This window comes from Lithobates pipiens, unplaced genomic scaffold, assembly GCF_037356315.1.
Source record: "Lithobates pipiens isolate NorthernLeopardFrog02 unplaced genomic scaffold, aLitPip1_a1.2 Scaffold_16, whole genome shotgun sequence".
Lineage (NCBI taxonomy): Eukaryota > Metazoa > Chordata > Amphibia > Anura > Ranidae > Lithobates > Lithobates pipiens.
The window spans coordinates 120,248,013-120,272,076 of NW_027507748.1; the positions used below are offsets into that span (position 1 = coordinate 120,248,013).

Sequence of the window (24,064 nt, forward strand, 5' to 3'; positions counted from 1 at the left end):
TACAATATAAAAGGGAGACAATACAGTTATAATAAAAAATAAGATGATTATATGAGCTATACACTCACTACCTTACGTTGCAGCAAAGTGTTGTTTCTTCAGTGTTGTCACATGAAAAGAGATAGTAAAATATTTAAAAAAAAAAGTGAGGGGTGTGAAATACTGTATATATACCGTATATACTCGAGTATAAGCCGAGATTTTCAGCCTCTTTTTTGAGGCTGAAAGTGCCCCCCTCGGCTTATACTCGAGTCATCGCTGTCTGCCCGCTCGATCAGCGTGTCGAGCAGACAGACAGCGGCCATTCTATTCAAAAGCCGCGCCTCCGGCTCCGCCTTCGCCTGTGATAGGCGGAACACTGAATTTCCCAGCAGCCTGTGTTCCGCCTATCACGGACATCGTATCATCCTCGTACTACGGACGAGGATGATACGACGTCTGTGATAGGCGGAACACAGGCTGCTGGGAAATTCAGTGTTCCGCCTATCACAGGCGAAGGCGGCGGCGCAGCTTTTGAACTTTACAATGGCCGCCGACGAAGAGGGCACGGGACGGAGGCAAGGCAAGGCACGGCACGGCACGGGACGGGACGGGGGCAAGGCAAGGCACGACACGGGACGGATGCAAGGAGGCAAGGCACGGCACGGGACGGAGGCAAGGAGGCAAGGCACGGGACGGAGGCTCGGGACAAAGGTAGGCTGGACACACACACACACACACACACACACACATGGATGGAGACACACACAGGGATGGATGGATGGATGGATGGAGACACACACACACAGGGATGGATGGATGGATGGATGGATGGAGACACACACACACAGGGATGGATGGATGGATGGATGGAGACACACACACACAGGGATGGATGGATGGATGGACACACACACACACAGGGATGGATGGACGGACACACAGGGATGGACGGACACACAGGGATGGACGGACACACATGGATGGACGGACACACACACAGGGATGGACAGGCATGTCTCACCCTCGGCTTATACACGAGTCAATAAGTTTGCCAGTTTTTTTGGGGGTAAATTGGGGGCCTCGGCTTATATTCGGGTCGGCCTATACTCGAGTATATACGGTAAATCACATTTGTGTATACAATTTTTTTTGCATCTTGAATAAGCTGCAATGGTTTTCATAATGTTTATTTTTAAATTATATAACTTTTCTTGTATTTACAGTATATCAGTCCATACAACTTTAGGTCATATGTATTCCCTAACTTCACATTACTTTCCTCCATGCAAAGGTTTGTGTTGAATTCATATTGGCTTATGCATCGAAAAGGGCTAAAGACACTGCTGGTTAATACATACTGCTATGTTCACTCTTTACAGGCTACTGTATATGGTAACACTGAAAAGTTTCATATTTCTGTAGGAAATGGATCTGGAGAGCTTGGAAGCTGCAAATCAGAGTTTGCAATCAGATCTGAAACTTGCTTTTAAGCGCATCGGGGATCTTCAAGCCGCCATAGAAGACGAGATGGAGAGTGATGATAATGAAGACCTCATTAACAGGTATAGGACCCTTTGGCTCTCTTATGGTGGTTGCTATAATTGCATTTTCTTTAGTAATAGCAGACATTTAGCCCTAATGTTGTATTATCTCGTTTGTTTCTCAGTGGTCAAATTTATTAGGGTAAGCCATGTTTTTGTATTCAGCCACATTTACCAACACTTTTGGACCCCGGTAACCGTTTTCCTAGATTTCATCACTTTGGGCTAAACAGCAGAATTATCTCAGAAGTGACTGGCTGTAGAGACATCCATTGAATCTCTAAAAAACATTGGACTTTAGTTATAAAATGGACAGCTGAGAGAACATTGCTTCAGACAGCCTGTGTCCAACAAAGTACAGTCATGTTTTCCCTTTGCAGTATAGGAAAACAAAAAAGAAGAATTTGTATGGTTGCTGGTGGGCTGCATGACCTGTCTGAACAATACATCTCACACTTTGATAAATGGGGCCCGTTACTCCATCATTCATGTTACTTTTATTTTTTCATCTGACACTCTCTCATGTTTTATTTTATTTCCATGTTTTCAGTCTACAGGACATGGTGACCAAGTATCATAAACGCAAGAATAAAAAGTGAGGACATGGTGTTAAGTTATGATTTTAAATTGCCCTTAATTTCAGCATGCATTAAGCAACAATAACTCCCCTTTCTGTTACCTTCCCTGGAAAGATCCCTTACATAACTGCATGGTTCCCATCTCACCCAGACAAGTGCATGTCTGTTTTGTTAATCCCATTGACTAGATTATGAAGGTTTCTTTTCAAAAGTATTTAAACTTCCTAACCTATTTATTCTTGCAGCAATTTACAATATAGTATAAAAAAGGTTGCAACTTGTTGATTGTCCTGTGGAATTGCTTCTTTTCACACAGTGAAGCTGGCTATACCTGTGCAGTCTGCTGCCCATTCATTGAGTCATAATGTTTAATTATATAGGTTAGGTAAATCCCTCTGTATTATGTCTGCTGCAGTGAGGGCTAATTCGGTGTGGGAAGACGCGCAAAGTCATACATTTCCTCACACTGCACGAAAACATGCTGCCTTATACAGATGCACATGGGTGGCATTCATTTTTAACGGCGCCCCCTTGCATCTCGTAAACGTGTGTGCCAGCCGCCAAAACACATGATTCTGCGATTTGGTGCAATGGAAAAAGTTGTGCCTGTTTAATGTATGTGCATTTCATAGATGTAGGGCCGGCCATTGAAATTAATGGGCTGCCCTAAATGCACAGGAACATACAAAAAAAGGCACATGCACGGACACAATATATGGTGTGAACAAGCCCTAAAGTCACCCCTCTCTAAAGTTTTGGATTTGTTGATGAGAAAAAATACTTGAGTTCTTTAACTTGGACAAATATGTACTATTGGGAAAAGTACAAATATTAGTTACTGACCCTGTGTCTATCTGTAGATTTATTTTCCAGTAGGTTTGTAAATGCAGTCTTAATCTGACTTCACTGACCGGAGGCAGTGACTCTGGAAGTGATCAGCCTGTTCAGTCTGAGTGACTGAGACACAGATCACACATTGTTTGCTGTCTGCGTGTCTTGTTGAATTGGATACCTATGTGATTATGACGAGTATAAGTGTAGACGGCTAACTGTAGATGTATCACTATTGCAACAATGGAGAATACGGCAGGAATGAAACCTGTGTGGCATCATGGTTCCTCCAGTGCATTCCCAGGTTAAATCATTTTGAGACCCTGGTTTCTTGCAGAACATAATTTAGTAGAACTTAATATGGACTAAGGGAAAGTGCTCATAAATTCTCATTTTGTCTTGTGTTTTTTTATGGCACATTTGCTGAAAACATTTGTTTTTAGAACTCTGTATATTCAACAAATGTGATATTGAAAGTACATCATGCTTCCAGACTGAATGGAGCCAATAAAAGAGGCATTCTTCTCTCTCCACAGTGTTCACTTCAAATAGCCAATCAAGTTCTGGAGAATTAAAAAAAAAGAATTTAGAGCCAGTGAATAGATTTTTAGTCCACAGAGACGGCTTCTTGCCATGGTTGATGTTCATACTCCTTGTTAATTTGCTGAGTAGTCAACAAAAGAAACTCTGAATGTATGTCCTGTTAAAGGGCCTGCTCCAGCCAAAATGGCAATAAAAATTCTTCTTTAAAGCGTTTAACCCCCAAAAAAAGATCCTGTTCCTTTAAAGCACAGTGGTTGTGCTGTGTCATTTGGCCCTCTGTATCAGCTAAAATACCTGGCTGATCCTGCCTGGCTATAAACCCCCCCCCCCCCCCCCCATGCTGACTCCGATATATCAGGGCTCAGCAGCCGGAGTCACCCGTATGTGCCTCCATCATCCGCAGCCTGCTATCTATCTCCTCTGTGCTCTATTCCCCTCCCCTCTCTGCCTGTCAGTTTGTGACAGGTGCATGCACCCTCAACTCTTGCTGCTCAAGTAACTTTCACATCTTCATACCATCCCCTCTGTGTTGTAATCCTGTGTGCCTCTGTGTGAGTGATTTATAAAACAAAAGCCTGCTATACCTAATTTCACAGCTCTTCTCAGCTATAACATGATTGGCTGTCTCTCTCTCTCTCTCTCTCTCTCCCCTCTCCCGAGTGATGTCAGCGGGGGCATCTCGGGCCCTGCCCGCTGCATCTATCGGACAGGGAGAAAAGAAAGCCAGCCGCTCACGTGATCACTGAGAAGAGCCCTAAAATGAGGTATAGCGGGCTTTTTTTTATTTTTTATAAATCACTCAAACAGGGGTTCACAGGATTACAACACAGGTAGTTATCTGAGGGGATGGTATGAAAATGTGAAAGTGGCTTAATAACCACTTTAAGCATTAAAACCTCCGTGGATTGTATTATGCTTTAGGCATGTTTCTGTGCCAGCTAAACAAATTTTCCCTTATTTCATGTCCTGATTTCAATGTGGTAGGAAGTGGCCGACTTAAAATTTGCCCAACCGAGATACAAACTGTATCAGAAACCTGACAAAAGTTCTAACCCGTTTCCTTTCTATCAGCAGTTAGTCAAGCTCTAATTTTCTGTTTGGTAAATATTTTGTTGTTCTTCAACTTTTAGCATGTAGGAGCTCCAAAAGCCTCTGATTGACAGTAGTTTGTATGTGGATCATAGGTTTAGTTAAAGTGTTTTTAAAGGCAGGACATTTTTACCCTCATGCATTCCTTGCATGAGGTTAAAAAATGTCCCATTGCTGGTATCGGTTCTTCACCTTCTAGATACTTACCTGAGCCATATCTCAATCCAGCGCTGTGCCCGAGTGTAGCAGCCCTGCTCTCTTCCTGTTGTAAGTGAGAGCAGTGGTAGCCATTTGCTCCTGCTGCTGTCAATTAAATCCTGTGAGGAGGGAGTGGAGGGCAGGGCTGAGCCAGGTTGTATGCACTATAAATGTACACAGCCTGGCTCTGGAGCGAGCCTGCAAGTGCCCCCCCATTGTAAGCAGTTTCTTATGGTGATGCACCAAGATAAGGAGGTACCTAGAGCTTTGCCAATTGACCCAAACAGAGAAGGTCCTGGGCTGCTCCACGCAAAACCACTTCTACGGAGCAGGAAAAAATAACATTTGTTATTTTAGAAAAAAAAATTAAGCTTTACAATCACTTTAAACCTTCACCGAAATATCTATTAGTCCTTCAGTGGTCACTCTAACGTGCAACTCCTTACACCTCGAAATCACTGACAAATTACTTTGAACTTTAGCATTTTGTTCTGTAGCTGATGCACAAATGTTAATGCCTTGATTGTATTACAATGTTACTTGTTCTGGCAAACTTTGTTTTGAATGTCCTGGGAGTATGAGTTTTCTTTAATTGTAAACTTATACATTTATGTTACTCGAAAATTGATAGTAATGAGTTACTAGTCAAGAGATAAAGGTTACAATATGCCTTGTGTCTCTAGACAGAAAAAAGCTTCATGCCATGGAGTAAATTGCTGATTGCCGCTAATGCCATGTAACCGTTTTCAGGCATGCTTTCAATTTGAGCAGAGTTTGTCCCATTCTCCCATGAGAGCTCTTGGCTGCCTCAGTTGTAGAAGGGAAGGATGTGCGAAAGAGAGGAAGACACAAGAGGGTTAAGGGGTGAGGAGAGGTGGTGTTGCTGTTTATACTATTACCCAGCCAAGCAGGAAAAAAAATATTTCCATTTACTAGCAGTGCAGCCACAGTTGTCGTTCCCTCTACACATAATGAGAGCAGGAGGCCACTCTGTATTCAGACAGTGTCACCAGAAACTGCTTTAGGAAAGCAGGGAATGGATTTAGCAAATCTCCACAGCGGTGTTGGAAATCAGATCAGCGGTATACCAGGGTGGGAGGAAGGAGGGGCGGCTGACGGATGTTTCTGTGTGCCGGGAGGAGGCGGCAATTTATAGTACAGCTACATATGTCAAGCAGATTTACAAGTTTGCTAGGTCCCTGTGTAGGTGTAAGTCAAATGGGAAGTGATTATGGCCTCTGGTTCCCCATACTTACTTTAAACACACTGTTTACTTGGTCCATCAAATTGTTATTCATCTCCAAGGAGAAAGTCGTTAAATAAGGCCAATTCTTTAGCTGCCATCACTTTTCTCACTCACTGCAGGGGACAGTTATTATTTTTGAAACAGATACACGACTATTTTTTCCCCGCGTGTACCTTCTTTTTTCTGGACGCTTTATAAACCTTCTGAAACAAACAAACATTTTTAACTTAAATAAACTCTGTCAAGATTGGCAGAGTTTTAGATTGCTCAGTTAAAGTTCATTTATTAGAGAGATGGTGTTGGATAAACCATTTCTGTTTTAGAACCATAAAGCAAACGTATTCACGTTCTAGTTGTTAAAACAACATTCTTTTAAAAAAAATAATGAAAATAAAAGGCCGTAAAGACTAAGCCCTTGTACACGCGGTCGGAAATTCCGACGCAAAATGTCCGATCGGACCGCGTTGTCGGATAATCTGACTGTGTGTGGGCTCCATCTGACTTTTTCCGTCGGAATGTCCTACCAACAAAGTTTGAGGGCTGGATATAAAATTTTCCGACAACATGATCTGATCGGACTTTGTGTGTAGAGAATTCCAATCGGACAAAGTGCCACGCATGCTCAGATCAAATTACGAGACCAAAGCTATTGGCTATTAGCCTGAACGTAGTACCGTCGTAACAAAAGAACGTCATCACGTTCCGAATGATCGGATTTTCCGACAACTTTGTCCGACCATGTGTATGCAACACCAGTTTCAGGCAAAATTTGTTGTCGGAAGGTCCGACCGTGTGTACAAGGGCTTAGTCTAACCAAGGTTGATAGTCTAGTTGTGGCTATAGCTTATATCTTGAGGTCACCAGTTAAGAAATCACTGGATTTAACATTCCATCTCTTCCAATCAATATTTTTCACTTTCAACACTAGATTTCCTTTACATATGTTTTGAGGATTTAGCATTAAACAGTTGGACACACACAAGGTCGGAATCACTCACCAGTCAAGGTTTCCCGGCATGGATTGCTGACCGGAAAGCCCACCTTTACTCTCTGGCCAGGCTCAAATCTTTAAATAGGATCCATATTCCTGTTCCACTCTCAAAATTTCTTAGAATTCCTCGACGTTTGAAAGCAAGTGGGGAAGTCTTTTGATGGACATCAGCGGACTTTGTTTCTTGGTGGTGTCCTCCTATGTCCAGAGGTTTTCAGCTGCAAGATCTACCTTGCAGTGTTGTCTTGTGAATTGCCCTCTATGACTGTGAGGTGACTTTAAATGTGTCCACTGGATGTTTCATGTTTTCTTTTGGTGGAATTTGCATAACCTAAGTTGAAACAACTTGCTTGTTTTCTTTCTCAGAACCTCTGAGAAGGAGCTACTCTGAAAGATCTTAGATTATAGTGAGTGATTCTTATAGCTTCTGCACACCCAGTTGTGGGTCAACTTGTCAGGTCTCTGATTTTGACTTTGAGACTTGGCCTTATCAGTGGCTCTGGATATTAAATGAGCAAAAACTGACAACCTTTCAAGTGTTTCACATTTTATATATATATATATATATAGAGAGAGAAAATTGACTGCACCAAGGTGTGAAAATCATTTTAAGATCATCTTTTATTTCGAATGCTCTTGTCATTTTTGTAAAAAAAATTCATAAATTCGCCTGTAAAGCAATCTCCCTGATGAATTGCACCAGCTGCCGGCATGAGGATGAAGAGTTCAGCTGATGACACATTGCCGTGACAGCAGCCTTTTAATACACTCAGTGCTGCAAATTAGTTTTCTTTACAGAGCATCACTAAATATTATGTAACGCTGCCTTGGCTGAAATATCCACTCTCTCTTAAAGCCTATCCTGCCGCCCAGCCTTCTGCTCTAGTCATCTCCAATACGGACGTCAGGCCAGAAATGCTGAAATATTTATTGATTTTAAATTATTGTAACAGGCGAGTCGGTTTAAATTACCCTTGCTGCTTTCAGGTTTGCAAGCAGCTGCCTGAGTGAGTCCGTCGGCACCGCAATTGGCATTCCCATTTGATCCTAAACCTTTACCAGGCTGTCATAATGACACAAGCAGATTTTAAATGCAACAAGGCGCTGTGGGAGATAACAGAACAATACAGAACTGTGAATTCTATTGCACATTTGTATTGCAGTATTCACTGTACCTGTATGCTTTTATGTTTTTAAGGAGAATTGAAAGGAATGAGCCAGAATCACTGCCTTGTGGCATATGTGAAGGTTCTTGCCATTAATGCATTAATTATCTGTTCCCACAATTTTTCCTATATTGCTGTATAGTATGTGTAGCCAAAACTTTTCAATTCTGTATTGGATAGGGGGGGATTAGAACCCATGTCAACTTTAATGCTGTTTGAGGTGATTCACACTATCTGCCCTGGTGACCACTATTGCTGAGACAAAAATAGATAGGAAAGCAACATTTAACATTCCTTATGCTACACAAAACTAAGAAAAGAAATGGCCATACATCCAAATCACTAATGGATCAGCAACATTACTGGTGTGCAAGAGGTAACCGCATTAACAGTGAGTTGTTTCTGATGCTTAAATATAGGAAATTATAAAGGCCTGCTCTGTTTTAGCTATCAGACTAACATTCAGGTAAAATTAAAAGTGATTTTAAATACCAAACAAGTTCATACATGCCTGGTTTGTGCAATGGAATAGCTCAAAGCACCCGGTGCTCCTGTTTCCTCCCCTCCATCCGAAGAGTGCCTCCATAGAAAGCCATTTTCTATGGGGGCACCCGTGCAGGATCGCTCCCAAGCTCGTCTGCATTTATTGACACAGATAGCAGGACTCTGCCTCAAGCAAAGCCCAAGAAACTAGGAAGTGTGTAGAGACAAGAGCTGCAGACAGGCACAGAACTGAATCGAATGAGACAAGTAAAAGGGGGAGGGCAATACTGATGCCTTAACATTTTCTACCTTAATGCAAGGAATGTATTAAGGAAAAAAAGGTTTAGACTTTTTAACCACTTTAAAACATATCTAGGGGTTAAATTCAGAGTGAGTTATAGCAGAAAAAACTGCATGCCTGGTGCCAAGGTATGGGACCATTATCTTTTATTAGGGATTGAAAAATGTATAGGTAAAGTAGAAAACCTGCTGTCATATATGGATCAGGGTCCACTCGCTTTAGTATTGTTCAGTTACCAGCTTTCATAAAGTTGAAAGCTTCATAGGAATTTAGAGGGGTTTTTGTGGAAAGAGTAGCAAAAAACTGTCATAAAAGAACTATAAATGCTGTCATTGCATTTTATATGACCTTAGTCCATTTACGACCATGGAACACATAAATCAGGCATCAAGGAAGTTTGTTTGGAAGTGTGCTTGATTGCGCGCTCCCAGCATTGAGACCAGGCTATAACTGACAGCTCCGGGTCTCTTTCTAGCAATCAGGAGCCAGGAGAACCGGCTCACTATCATGTAAGTACTGTGATTAGCCAATTACTGTTGTCACCACTGTGAAGCCCTGTCCCAATGTTTCTTTTCTGTGTAGAGGAAAATATATAAAGATACATAATTTGGAATCTGAGTCCAGAATGCATGAAACGAGGGTGTGTAGTTTTGAATCAGAGTCAAAAATTGTAAAACTATTTGTCCTGCATCAGTGATTCTGACTAAGCCTGGCAAATGACAATTGGAAGTGGTCAGCACTGGTGATTTCCATGTTTCTCCCTTATACCAGGTTTCTTAAGGAGCCCAATACAGTAGTATGTATTAAAACTACCAATCAATGAGCCACAGTTCACTGGTACACTGTGACCAATATTCACAGGCAGGGGAGGCCGTCCATTAAGGGTGCATTGGTGCCACCCCCCTATCCCCTTGCAGAATGCCGGATGCATGGATTCCAATGGGGGGGTCTAATAGGCTTCATAATAGGGTGGGCTCAGAGTGCAGAGAATGCAAACCGAGATCACCCAGGTGTGTTACAATAGTGAATGAATATTCATTACTGTAACACTGATCATCCTCCTGGCCAATCGGAAGCGGATCTTGAGACTCATCAGCCCATTGGCTGAAAGGGCAGGCAATCCTACTGGATGTCTAGGAGGAGGGAAGGAAGCCACCAAAAAAACAGCCGCCACTGTTCACAGGGTATGACCAAAGGTTACAAGGTTTTCATTTTCATTTGGTCAAAGGTTCAGTCAAGCAAAGGGTTTCTGAATGTTCTGTTTAATAAATGTACCCATACAAATAACAATAGTGTATGCTATATATCCAAGAAAAGGAATTGAATATTTTGACGGTTATTTAAAAAAATGTTTTTCTTCTGAACATTATTCTTAACAGTAAAATCTAAAATCTAAAATCTGCAATGAAACTTTCCTCAAGTATTATCACTGCCGTTATGTTTTGTTTGTTTTGTCATACTAAATCCAGGAATGGCTAACGTATAAATCCTTGATTGCATTCTTCTATCCTTCTCTTTTTCTCTGTTCTTACCCCTTACCTTTTTAAATAAACTAACTCTGTAAATGTAGATAGCCCATACTTTATGATCTTGGGGAATTAAATGAATGAACTCTATATTATTATCTGACAGCGATGGAGATTCAGATGCAGATTCCGAGCTTGATGAACGAGTGGATGGTGTAAAGTCCTGGCTGTCAAAGAACAAAGGTTCTTCCAAAGCCTTCTCAGATGATGGCAGTTTAAAGAGCTCAAGGTTGGTGAATGTTAATGTGAAATTTTGGTTCCTTGTAATTGAACATGTCTGTGCTTCTTTAATGTGACATACTCCAAGGATATGTTCAAACGGATGGTTAAACTGGGACGTTTGGCAGGTAGTTCTGATCCCTGCCAAGTATTCGCAAATGCCGGGAATGATTATTTGTGCTGAGCTTAACTGTGCAGTCTATATGCAGAAAGTTCAAGGATGTCACACTGGGGTGGTCCAAAAAATTAGATGCAGTTTTTAAGAAACAGCTGATCATTTATTTTTATGCATTCTAGGGGCAGGCTTCCTGCCATTCATGTTATAAGTCTGATAATGATGGTTAAAATGTGTAATTCTCCTATGAACCAAAGCACTCATACATTGTAACCTAAAATGTCGAAATAGTTTACATAGGCTTCATGTGCTGACTGGATGAAGAATGTGCTATAAAATGTTTGTATTGTTCTGGATATCATCAGAGGAAATGTACAGCTTCGTTGGTGAATAGTGAGGTGACAACGTGCAATCTTTTACAATGTTTAACTTCTATTACTTTCCATCCCAAACAAAATCTGCAGTTAAAATAATGTGAACCAATTTATCTGGAATCAGAAGTATATCTTCTCATCTTAAGTTACACATCTGTGTTATGACACATTTAGAAGGCACAGGGTAGGTTACCTTTAAATGTTCTGTTTTAGTCTTCTCACCCTCACTTGCCATCTGTCTCTCAATCTCTCCTTTTAAATTTGTGTCTTTGAATATGAATACAATTGCATATTCTCCAAGATTTATATTCTAAAATGACAGCTGGCTTCACATAAAGAAAGAGAAAATATCCTTACCCAAGAGCTGACAGTTTCAATTGCAATACATTATTTGCTTATGCCAGGTATACAATGTGTTATTTTCTTAGAGATCCATGTCTAAATCAAGTACTGAACGCTGGGGAGTTGTGCCAGAAATCTGCAGTGGTAATTGTCTATTTCACTCATTAAGCAGGCCCTCGATGTGGAAGACTTCTTGAAGGAGCGTGTTTATGTCAGCCTGCATCCCTTTGCTGAGGGTCATCAGCAAATTGTGTGCGTCATTAAGCAGGAAACCAATCACAATTTATAACTTGGGGTGCTCTCTAGCCAGCTAGAATCAGGCTATACATTAGTCATTTCCGAGCAATTAGTATCAGGCCACAGCATTGCAACTCGATGCCAATGTCCCCAAACAAATTTTTCAAGGCATATTGTTGAGATCAAATGGGCTGCCATGAGCTCTTAATTCTTTCATCTGGCCAAATAAATAATTTAGTCAATAGGATTCGATTAGGTTGTCTGTGATGTGTTACTTGTAGCATCATCCATTTTTGGGAGCTCATTTACCAGTCTTCTGTTAGTAAACATCAGCTCAAGATCCTTAGGCTCCACTGGTAATATTCAATCTATCTTTGACCTGAGAAAGTTTGCATGAGAATGTTATAATCTTTCGAATGGTTCTCAGAAAAAGTTTAATAGGTACAATTGCATAGTTCTATCACTTTAATGTACATGATTGTATATTTTTCTTCTTTTTGCATTACATCAGTGGTCATCAACCCTGTCCTCAGGATCCACTAACAGGCCAGGTTTGCAAGATAACTGAAATACACCACAGGGGATCTAATTTTCTGCTCAGTGATTGCAGTCTTCTAGTCTACATCTCCCCAGGGTAATACATAAAACCTGGCCTGTTAGTGGGCCCTGAGGACAGGGTTGATGACCACTGCATTACATTATATTTTATTTTCCATCTCTGTTTATAAAGCTATCACATTTTTCTTTTTCCCTTCGCTTTTCATTTATATTTAACTCTTTCTGTCTACTTTCTGTTTCACCCTTCAAAATTCCACACATATTGAAAACTTAAGACCTAGCCAAAGTACAGACTTAAAAGAAGGAAAGGAAGCCAAGCCAGTCAAACAAGGGAAAGAGTTGGAGGAGAGGCCAATGTCTGTAATGAGTTCCCTGAGTTATAGAAAGAGAGCAGTTCTTAAAGACTCCATAGGCGGTAAAGGTGATGAGGATTCACTGTTCTCAACTCTGAAAGAAAGGCCTGAGTCCCCAGAGAGATCTTTCCGTAAGGCTCCGAAAGATTCTGCAGGAAGCGTTCTTGATGACACATTATCAGTGAGTTCATGGAGAAAATCTCAAGGCAGTGAAGACTTGGATGATCGCTCATCTATGGTTTCTCAAGCATTTACTGAGGCATCTAGTAGGGCAAGGAAAGGACTTGACAAGAGGTGGTCAATTGCAAGTCCTGAATTTGATAAAGTTTCTGTTGTATCCAGTCGTCTATCTAGTAGACGGGGTTTGGAAGATGAAGATGACACAAAATCAACCTTGAGCTTCGGTATTACCAGTCCTCCAAGTCTAAGACGTAGTACTTCCAAATTAGAGGAGACTCGTAATGGTTTGTCAGCTGTAAGTCCCTCTCTTAGTAGGCGTTCTGATTTTAGCCTGGAAAGCCCTACTCTTGGAAGCCGATCAGACACTCGAATGTCTATGGCCAGAAGCACTTTAGATGATTTTGATGACTCTGTTAGTGTTGGATTTAGTGATAGTCGCTCTTTGTACAGTCAGCATTCTGGGCGTAGTTTTTCTGTACCTCCCCAAGCAAGAACACCAGGCGCGGATGACAATGAACTGGAAAGCAGAGATCTTCAGCCAGTGTCTCATCGCAATTACTTAGATCCGGATCTTGAGGCTGCAATCAATGAGGTCCTGAGCTATAAGCCTATAAAGTTCAAGAGAAAGAGTCTTGATCCTGATTCGGATGATGATGATTCAAAAAGTGTACGGAGTGTAAAAAGCTTGCACAGAGAAAAAGGAGAATCATCCTCTGGACTCAAGAGGTCAGCTTCAGCTATGGAATTCTCTCGGGCACCAAGCAGGAAAAGTAGAGCTAGAAAAAGTAGCTCTGACTCAGAATCTGAGGACAATCGCAAAAAGAAGAGTTCTAAAAAGCGCTCCAAGAAATCCAAGAAGAAGTCAAAGAAGAAAGAATCTGAATCCTCCTCCTCATCCTCATCATCTGAGTCTGACTCCTCATCTGGTTCTACAGTATCATACCGTAGTGGGGGTAGTGTGAAAAAAGGGCCGAAAAATAGGGACCTAGATGAAGAAGACAAAGGTGACAAAAAAGATGAGAAAAACAGTAAGCAAGTAAAGAAGGAGGATAAGAAGAGGAAGAAGCAGGTTGACAGTCTGATGATGAAATATTTATACCGGCCAGAAAGTGATTAATGCAGTAGGTGTTTTGCTTGTGAGTGACCTAGCATGCTCTGAACGGTGTGGACTACTAACATTAACTCAGGGTGACATTTGGATTGAGTTTTTTTAACAGCCTGTGTTGTAATTTACATTCACGTTTGCAGAATTCTGTCCCTTGTTTTAAAATTGGATAGGCTCATCTGGTGCTGGAGTGTCAAAAGTGCAGTTATCGTGAAGTTGTCTGTGGTTGTAGTTAACATTTTGAAAGCCTTGAGCATCTCCATAGCATGTAAAGTACATTATACACCAATATGCAATACTAAGTTTGCACGTTAAAGTTCCTAGTTTAATTCTTTTAGATGCACACTTGCACAACAATGGAAGCTGGTGAGAAACACTCCAGTCGAAAATTAAAGTAGAACTATAGGCAAAAAGTTATTTTTTTCATTTTGGATAGAGCATGGGAGGGTTACAATCCCTGTCTGATAATTTTTTATTTAATTTTTTTTCGATTTGTGTCCCGTTGCAGAGACTTTACTTCACTTCCTGTCCCATAGCCAAACCGGTAGTTAGAGGAAACTGAACAGGTGCATCCAAGCTGCTACCTTCCTTGTAATGCCTGTCAGCCTCAAGAACACAGCACTCAGCAGTTGGCTAAAACATAGTTTTATTAATGCAGGTGAAGAACAGTCAAAAAAGCCAATGCATTTTGATCATCAGGCCCTAATCATAGGCCCTAATCATAGGCCATGATTAAGGCCTGATGGCCAAAACATGTTGAATTTTTTGTTTTTCGCCTGCATTAATAAAACTATGTTTTAGCCGACTTCCATGGCACCAGCCTTTCTCCCTGTTTTTGCACGAAGTGAAAGGAAATTCCTTCAAATAAAGGATATTCCTTGGGGATCCCCATGTCACCAGAACTAGTGTTCCCATTAGAAGAATTCCCCTCCATTACTTTACTTTTCTGGGGATAACCCAAATTTTGGGATTTACATTTACTATTTTAACTTTCAATGATAATAGTAAACATGATGACTAGAGAGGGTGAATCTCCTTAATGGGGCAAAGGCAGCAATAACAACTGACGGGTTCTAATCCCTCCACTCTATCCAAAACTGTCTTTTGGTTTATACAGGGAATACTTGTCCTGAAGACCTTAGGTAGTGACCACCCACTTTTTAATTGGCCTAGGGAGAGAGAGATGAGAGGAGCAGCAGCATGGAAAATCAACATTCAAGGAGGCAGTGCTCATATGTTTTGTCCAAGAAATAAGTTGGTGCCCAGCAGGCATCTAAAACAGGCTGCATAGACGAGAAAGTTCCATCACTGCAGCCTTTCAATATCAACTTTTGTAAGAAATGTGACATATAGATATAACTATATTTTTAGGATGTGTGTTAGGAATGCCATACATTTACTGTATAGATGTTCTTGGGAAAGAATTTCTAAGGTGAAACAGACTGCACATTTTCATTGAGCCAGCCCTGGAAATCCACACTACATAAAAAACCACAAGCCTAGGGCATAGTTGTGTTTTAAAGGCTGTGCTTCTGTTCTGTTCAGCTCTTGCACCTCCTGTTGAGTGACCTCAATCTTTCCAGTCCTGAAAAGAGGTTTGTGATCCACAGATATGCAAATATCCCTTTATACATATTTGTTGAAAATAGTACTTCTACTAAGCATTGTGTAGCTCTTTCTGTCAAGGAAGCTAGGGAGTGAACAGACTGAAAATTAATCTGCACAGCGGGAGCAGTTTGCAGTTCTTGTTGCCTGTTTTATTATCCATGGTCTTTTTGCGGCAATCTAGCACCTTGCTTTGTAACCCTTTCCATTCCAAGCTGGATGAAGCTTCCTCCTCTCAAACCACAGTATTAAAGTGAACCTGTCCTCCACGCAGCAGGAAATCTGTGTATGAGCATACTTTCTATATAATTACATGTCGCACTCTCTGTAGTCATTTTTAGCTTTTTTCTTTGCTGCACATTTTGTACATAAACATTTAATGAGGGCTTGCTCCATCCATTCACCAGAACTGAGCATGCGCTTTGTGCTTTTGAGAACTATGAAAAAGATTGCCAGAATTTCCCAATAAGCATAACAGAATTAGTGAATATGGATTTTTGTGCCCCATATGCACCCCATCCCCCATGAACTGCACCTAGTGTTAAAAAGGAGTTTCTGTAAAGGACAGTGACAGACTGAAGGTAAGTATCGCAGCCAAAGTTGCTCTCTGTTATTTTAACTTTTACTTTTTGCTTCGAGACCTAGAGGGACACCATTTCCTTTCTAATTCTTTATATAAGGAATACCCTGTTAAACTGAATTGTCAACTCAAAGCAATTGTTTTTTTATTTGATAGAGTGGGGAAAGATCTCTTTCAGATTTTAATTGCTGACTGTGTTTTCTTTAGGGAGGTTTCCCTCCCTTGTGTATGTACTGCCACATGCAGAGAAAAAATTAGTTTTTGTTGAATGCAGTCTTTATTTTTTCTTCAAAGCCTAATGTCATCACAAAAACTTGTGAGAAACCTGGGTTAGTGGACGAGATATTTCACCACAGAACTCCACGAGAGCACCAGATTAGTATTAGAAATAACAGTAGGTAGAAGGAGATCTATCCAGGTTACGGAGTTCACCGCAGCTATTGGAACCTACTAAAAAGTTGCTTTATCCAGTGTACTTGACTGTTGAAATAATAAACACTTCTTATGCTCATAAGCTCATATTTCATTCCTACAGTTTGAAACTTATTGCAGATAATCCATAATTTGTATTATCTATGTAAGGCCTCCTTAAGACAAATGAGAGTATTTGTCAGGTTTCATCTCTGGAACTGAAAAGTTGCACAGTTTTCTTTTATTAAAGTGTTTACATTGATTGGTGAATGCCTTGTATATTTGCTGAGCCTCTTTTACCTTTGCTATTAAATTTTGTTGACAGTGCTTTTTTTTTTTTTGCTGTAGACAAAGTTCATGTCATCCTTCAATAATTGCTATTCTGGTCTGCACATGTACAAGCAGAAATAATGCCCCACTCCTATAATACTAAGCTGATCATTGATCATTACGGTAGAATTCCATTATTGTAGTCTTGTTGATTTGGTTATTTCAAACTGTACAATAATACCTAAAGCAAAGGTTTATTATTAAGTGCATCATGCTCATAGAGGAGAAAATCCATTACTCCATGGCACTCCAAAAATGAATGCCAACAAATTGGATCATAGCCAGATATATACTTTTCTGCTATTAAAGCAACCTTGCCAGTACAGTAAAGAATTAAAAGGAAATAGTCTGATGCATTACCAAATAACGAATCCTTTAAGAAATCCAAATATTCCCAGTAGTTACACATAGAAGGAAATGTAATTCTCCACTAAACTAAAATATTAATTTATCTTACCATCACTGTCCCCAACGGAGAGATTTACGTCACTTCTCGTCCTTTGATCCCCTACCATCCACACAAGAAGTGAGTAGAAATCTCTCCAGTGGGGGACACAGATGACAATAAAACCTTAACACACATTTTAACCCTTCCATACTCTGCGGAAGTCCTTTGTATTTGAAGGAAGAGTTCTTATGACAATAATGTGTTGAAGAGCATTTTTACAGCAACAATCATGCATCTTGTGACCGTAGACATCATTGGCATCTAATAAAACTGTTTAAATCATAAAACTCATTTTAGTACTGGTATTTACCAGTCAGGCCTATACTAGACCATTTAATGGAGAGCTCCAAGTTACCAACTTTCATTGGGGAACTTTTTTTTTCTTTTTTTTTGTGGCTTTGTTTTTAGATGTTTTGTTTGAGAGATTCTGTACAAAGCTTTGAGCCTACAGTAGAAGGAATAGGCCAGTGTTTCTCAACCTTTTAGTCTAGGCACCCTTTAAAATGCTGCCCAATCTCGAGGCACTGCATTCTAAAATGTAAAAAGGGAGTTTTTCATAATGCAGCAACATTCACACACATAGAACAACCAACGTTGGAGGCGATTTATTTTTCCAAAGCAAATATATCTTTGCACACTGGTACTGACAATGTTTCTCTTCTCCCTCAGTTACTCTCCCTCACTCAGCTAATGTGATCCCAGGACCGATAACATCATTAGTTGTTAGGATGCTAGCGTCTAGAATATTGTAATGGTGCACAATGAAAATCTGTGGCTTTGCATAACTGAAAGGCAAGTTTGATCCACCAGCTGACTTGTATGCAGTTTTTGGGCAATTTTTTAACATTTTGCCAAGGCGTCCCTGGAGACACCTGAAGGCACCCCAGTGTGCCTGGGCACTTTGGTTGCAAAAGGCTAGTGTAGGCTACTTGTAACTTGTAGCCATTCCACATAATGTAATTAATTCAATGGCGGAGGCATTCACATCCACACTATATGTTGATTACACTTAAGGAATGGAAAATAGTTTGCTTTCTCTTCCGTTACCTTTATAACTAATGATATTTAGAGGACCTGTACTGTGGAAGCTGCTCCACAAAAAAAATTGAAAAAGGGTAACTAGAGAGGAAATGACTAATCACCATAGCCTAATTGCCCATAGGCTCCCTGAAGCTTTTATTTTCTCCATCGCTTCAGAGATGCCCCCCTGATAGCTGGTGATCTGATTACCAGTAGGATAATATTTAAGAAGCTGCAGGAAAGATGCGCAAGGGCATGCATCCAAAGAATGAATAAAGCAGGGAGATTCATAAACTGCAGGTCCTCAGGTATAGCTTTCTCTACAGCAAGGAGTGAATAGCAAAGGGTTAGCAGCACAGTAGGGGACATCACCAAAACCCATGAGACAATCAGAGGCCACAGTGTCCTGGGGTACATTGTGCAGCAGTTATACAGTTATGAGACTCAAGGCTAGGAAAGTTCACTCATTTTGTTTAAAAGAATAAAACTAAATCTACAGTTTAGGTACAACTAACGTTTCTAGATGTTCCCTAAGCAAAGGCAAATGTATACTTCAGTTTAGGTCCACTTTAAAAAAACATCATGGACTCATAATTTGATATTATGAGACATTTTGGAATTGTTTGCCCATTTGTTTCCCTAGACATGTTTTGGGTTCTCTAGATTTTCAAATGCTGTTCTGGTCTGGATCCTACACCTAGCCTCATAAAGAGTGCAGCAAGGTAATAACTCAGGAATAGGTAGATTTTATTTTATTTGTGGGATATTCTGGATTTCATGTGCATTAGCACAAGCAGGTAGACCTCATTTATTTCCTTTAACTTGTGATTAAGGTTTTAATTGAGGCATGTCGGTATACTAAATAAAAGTTCACCTTTTATAACATATTGATTTTTCTTGCGTGTAATTTATTTTCTCACTAGCAGGGAAATATGCGGACTAAGTATAAATAGTAGCAAGCTGCACCTTGATCATGGAAGTGTTATATATTAGTGAAAGTACAAAAGGGTCAGTCACTACCCTTTCATTAAAACAAACAACAAAAGAACAAAAAACACAAAGTATTTAGGGAGTCATCTGGAGAGTTGGGGATAGCCAGTTCTGGCAAGAGTTAAGCTTTAACGGAATATCTTTTATTAGAGGTACTAATATAGTGCCACCAATTAAGCAATGCTTTACATATATATAGTTCATTCACATCAGTTCCTGCCTTCAAGGAGCTTAAAATCTAAGGTCCCTAACTCACATTCATACACACATATACTAGGGCAAATTTAGGAGCCAATTCACCTACCAGCGTGTCTTTGGAGTGTAGGAGGAAACCGGAGTACCTGGAAGAAGCCACGCAAGCACAAGGAGAACATTCAGACAGAGTGCAGGTAGTGCCGTGGTTGGCATTTGAACCCTAGTGCTTCTAGGCAGAAGCGCTAACCACTCAGCCACCGTGCGGTTTAGTATGCTTTTTTTTAGCAATCCAAAAATATAGGATAACAACAAACTGTCCTGCAGTCCATAGCTCACGGCCATACTGTACCAACTTATATGTACAGAGTTGATAGAATTGGAAGATTTTTATGTTTACAATTGTTCCTGACACATTGTTACTTTTTTCACCAAATTAGTTCAAGTACCTTAAAGTCTAGATTTAAGCCTAGTATACACGGGCCGAATGTCAGGCGAACTGGCTGACATTAGATCCATGTGTGCAGCAGCCGACTTCTGTTGAAGGGTCATGACCAAAATGGCTGGGGGGGGCCTTCAACCCAAACTAATAGCATATACGGGCTTTATGCTGGCCATACATCTTACGATTTTCAAATAAAATTTTGTTTATATTTCTTATGTAGTACAAGGGCCTGCCTGATTGCATACAAAGTGAAAGTGTTTAGGCGTGACCTCATATTATATGGTTTTGGCAAGTCTAAAGGAAAATTTTAAGGAAATTGCATAATATATGGCCAGCCTTAACATGCCTTCTATATAGGGAAACTATGTGGCCAATTACTGTAGGCTGTTGTAGACCCAACTTGCCCAAAGTCCTCTCCCGGAAAGAAGACCTGTTGTGATGTCTATCCATTTTATCCATGAATATAACTATTGTACAGCAGCATTACTTTTGGCCTCTTTGCTTTGATTTATTTGTATGTTTAGCCACAACTGACAAACCTCTGTGTGTTCCATGGTAGGGCCAAGTAGCTTGATCGGATGGTATGTATGCTGTGCCCTGACTATACGAAGTGCTCGCACAATTAAGATTTCTAGTCACACACAAGTGAATGCCTGTCCATGCTTTAGGTGGATGCTTCTTTATCAGATTATAACTTTCTGTACACCCTTGTAAGCAAAGACCTAAATACTATGTGGAATTTCAAGGGCGTATGCATTGTAGAGTAGTACAGAATGGTTAATACGTGCAACCACTACTGTCCTGGGATGTTGATCTGTTGTAGAATTTGCTTTCACCACATAAGGTAGTCTTTGACCGAGTAGGTCCCAGGATATATGCCATTTTTTGGGTGACAAGTAAAGTTTTTAATTAAGCAAAACAATAGCAGCTAGTAAACAACAATTTTCACTGTTCTTATTTTAAAAAAAAAATGGAATCTGATCGCTATGGTAAAGTGTACTTTGCACACCAGTATTGCACTTTCCTGTGCTCTGTGTAATAAACCTCTTCATATTTGAAGTATGTATTGAAACATGTATTTGAAGTATTGCATTTTAAACAAGAAACATCAATTAACCTATCAAACATTGCCAGCGAAGGTGTGTTTATAGGATGACAGGGGCTTAGTCACAACATTTCATTGTGCTCTATGTAGCTGGGAAAAGTAACTTGCATGATGCATAACATGCTCATTGTTGGCATATTACATGAGCCCTCCACCTGCAAGCTGGCTGACTTGGCTCCCGGGCTAAGCGTGTTCATTTGTTTGTTCAGTTAGGAGAATCCTCACAGGGCAAGCAGCAAATTCCCCGACAGATCCTTTGTTTTTCAATCTCCCTCCGCTCATTGATCTGGATTAATACTCTGGCATGCCTGCAATTTGCACAACTTCAACACAATTTGTTTCTGCCTGGAGGGTGCATTTTGGAACCGAATGAAGATTCATAGGGGTAGAAAATCAGGAATACGAGGCAGGAGGGAAAGTGGGTTAATGTATAAGCAATTACTAAAAGTAGCATCCAGCTTATCTGATTGGAAAACCTCCTCAATATCTCCCAGCAGATTCACTCCCGCCTCCATCAACATTACCATGTTCAAATGAAAGAATCCTTACATACATGGCATTTTAGTCCATGCACATAAATATTTTATTCATAGGAATTGGGCATAGGCACTTAAAGAGAAAACACTACTGTGCCTCAGACACAATAGTCACAGATGCTTTCCGTGTGTGTGTGTGTGTGTGTGTGTGTGTGTGTGTGTGTATATATATATATATATATATATATATATATATTAGATATAATATGAGATAGATAGATAGTTCCTTGAAAAAGTATTCATACCCCCTTGAAATTTTCCACATTTTGTCATATTACAACCAAAAACATAAATTTATTTTATGTGATGGACCAACACAAAGTGGCACACAATTGTGAAGTGGAAGGAAAATGATAAATGGATTTCCAATTTTTAAAAAAATACATTTGTGAAAAGTGTGGCATGCATTTGTATTCAGCCTGTCTGAGTCAATAGTTTGTAGAACCACCTTTCAGTGCAATTTCATATGCAATTTCACTGCAAGTCTTTTTGGGTATGCCCATTTTTCTTTGCAAAAAAGCTCAAGCTCTGTCAGATGGATGGAGAGTGTCTGTGAACAGCAATTTTCAAGTCTTGTCACAGGTTCTCAATTGGATTTAGGTCTGGACTTTGACTGGGCCATTCTAACACATGAATTTGCTTTTGATCTAGACATTCCATTGTAACTCTGGCTGTATGTTTAGGGTTGTTGTCCTGCTGGAAGGTGAACCTCTGCCCCAGTCTCAAGTCTTGCATACATTTTACATTTTTTCTTGTAAGCTTGCCGTGTATTTGGTTCCATCCATCTTCCCATCAACTCTGACCAGCTTTCCTGTCCCTGCTGAAGAAAAGCATCCCCACAACATAATGCTGCTGCCACCATGTTTCACGGATGGTATGTTCAGAGTGATGTGTGGAGTTCGTTTTCTGCCACACATAGCATTTTGCTTTTAGGCCAAAAAGTTAAATTGGTCTCATCTAACCAGAGCACCTTCTTTCCATTTTGCTTTGTTGGATTGAACAGTGCTCCGTGAGATGTTAAACGCTTGGGATATTTTTTTCATAACCCAACTCTGCTTTCAACTTCACCACAACATTGTCCCTGACCTGTCTGGTGTGTTCCTTGGCCTTTATGGCCTCCCTTTAGAATGTAAGCTCTACGAGCAGGGCCCTGTGTGTATGTGTAAAAAAAAAAAAAATATATATATATATATATATATAATGTGTGTATGTATGTATGTGTGTGTGTGTGTGTGTGTGTGTGTGTGTATGTGTATATATATATAATATGAGAGAGAGAGAAATTGTTTCCAATGAGGATAGTTCATACCACTGCGTTGTGTGCTGAAGTAGAGTACCACATGCGGTACTTTTTTTTTTTTTCCATGTTCAGAGCTTGAACTGTGGTACTATTACTGACAGATTACAATATATTGTACTTTAAAAACTTTTGATAGTTTTTTTTACAGGTAAAAACAAAAAACAGCATTGCAAATCAAATGTGTGAAGTTAATGAAATTTCACATGCTACTTCAATAAGGTTCTAACTAAAAACACAGTAAACCGTGATCGGTGCATTTGCATGGTTTAATCCCTGCGCACCCAGCCATGCAATCAAGCCTAAAAGCAGTATTAAACCCAAAAGCAAACATTTATTATATTGTAGCTTACCCATTGTAAGGCTTTGTGTACATTGGCAGCTCCTAAACTTGAGTTGAGCTTTTTATTTTTTATTTTTTGCCAGAGCTCCTTAACTCAACTCCATGAAAGCCTATGTGTCCATGTCCATAGGCTTTTACAAGAGTTTAGGAGCTGCTGTGGTTAGGGGAGCTTTTTAGCCTCCCTCTCCTGAATGTGAAAGAATCGTGTTCAGGATAGGAACGGTTTGACCGCCGCATGCATAACGTGGTAAAATGGTCAGCTTTTATGTATTCCTGCAAAACATTTATCCCAAAAGGAAAAAGAAAACTGTTTGCTTTAACTGATTATAAATTGTAAGCTGGAGTTTGGCTTAAATTTGTTAGTGCATCTAAATCTGCTAATACGTTTAACACTCCTTACCCCCCAGACTGACAATGGTGCTATCTGCTCTGCCTCCTGTGCTCATTTATCCATAGGTGTATCTCCTAATATGGGAGGTGTTGCTGGCTAGATCACCAGGTTAAAACAGAATGGAAAAAGCCAAATAAAAGAAAACTGATGCAGCTACCACATCTAATGATTGTTAAGCTATAATATATTATGTTTTGATTTTGGGTTTTATATAAAGCTTTAATACATAAACAAACATTTTATATGCTTAAAGCAGAACTCTGGATTTTAACTTGCCTTCCTTCTGGATGGTCTAGTGATTGCAACGTGCCTTCCTTTTCCCCTGTGGGAACGATGGTGGTTGGTTTTTCTTTGTGCACTAAACAGGGCTCACACAGTGGCATGTGAGCATCATTCTGTGTACTAGTTCTCTG

General features: G+C 40.2%; 1 protein-coding gene across 17 annotated transcripts in view; it reads left to right on the forward strand.

Annotated features, from left to right (window-relative positions):
• The window catches only part of MYO18A (myosin XVIIIA), a 449,667-nt gene that overhangs the window by 414,553 nt on the left and 11,050 nt on the right, over positions 1 to 24,064 (forward strand). For 9 of the 17 annotated variants that reach the window (XM_077480369.1, XM_077480372.1, XM_077480373.1 and 6 more), the window contains 4 exons: positions 1,405 to 1,544; positions 2,074 to 2,118; positions 10,582 to 10,704; positions 12,596 to 13,974. In XM_077480369.1, the coding sequence (XP_077336495.1) occupies positions 1,405 to 1,544; positions 2,074 to 2,118; positions 10,582 to 10,704; positions 12,596 to 13,970 (1,683 nt within the window). In that variant the 3' untranslated portion in view covers positions 13,971 to 13,974. The remainder of the gene's footprint in view (positions 1 to 1,404; positions 1,545 to 2,073; positions 2,119 to 10,581; positions 10,705 to 12,595; positions 13,975 to 24,064) is intronic. The other 8 variants (XM_077480380.1, XM_077480383.1, XM_077480384.1 and 5 more) reach the window with 3 other exon arrangements.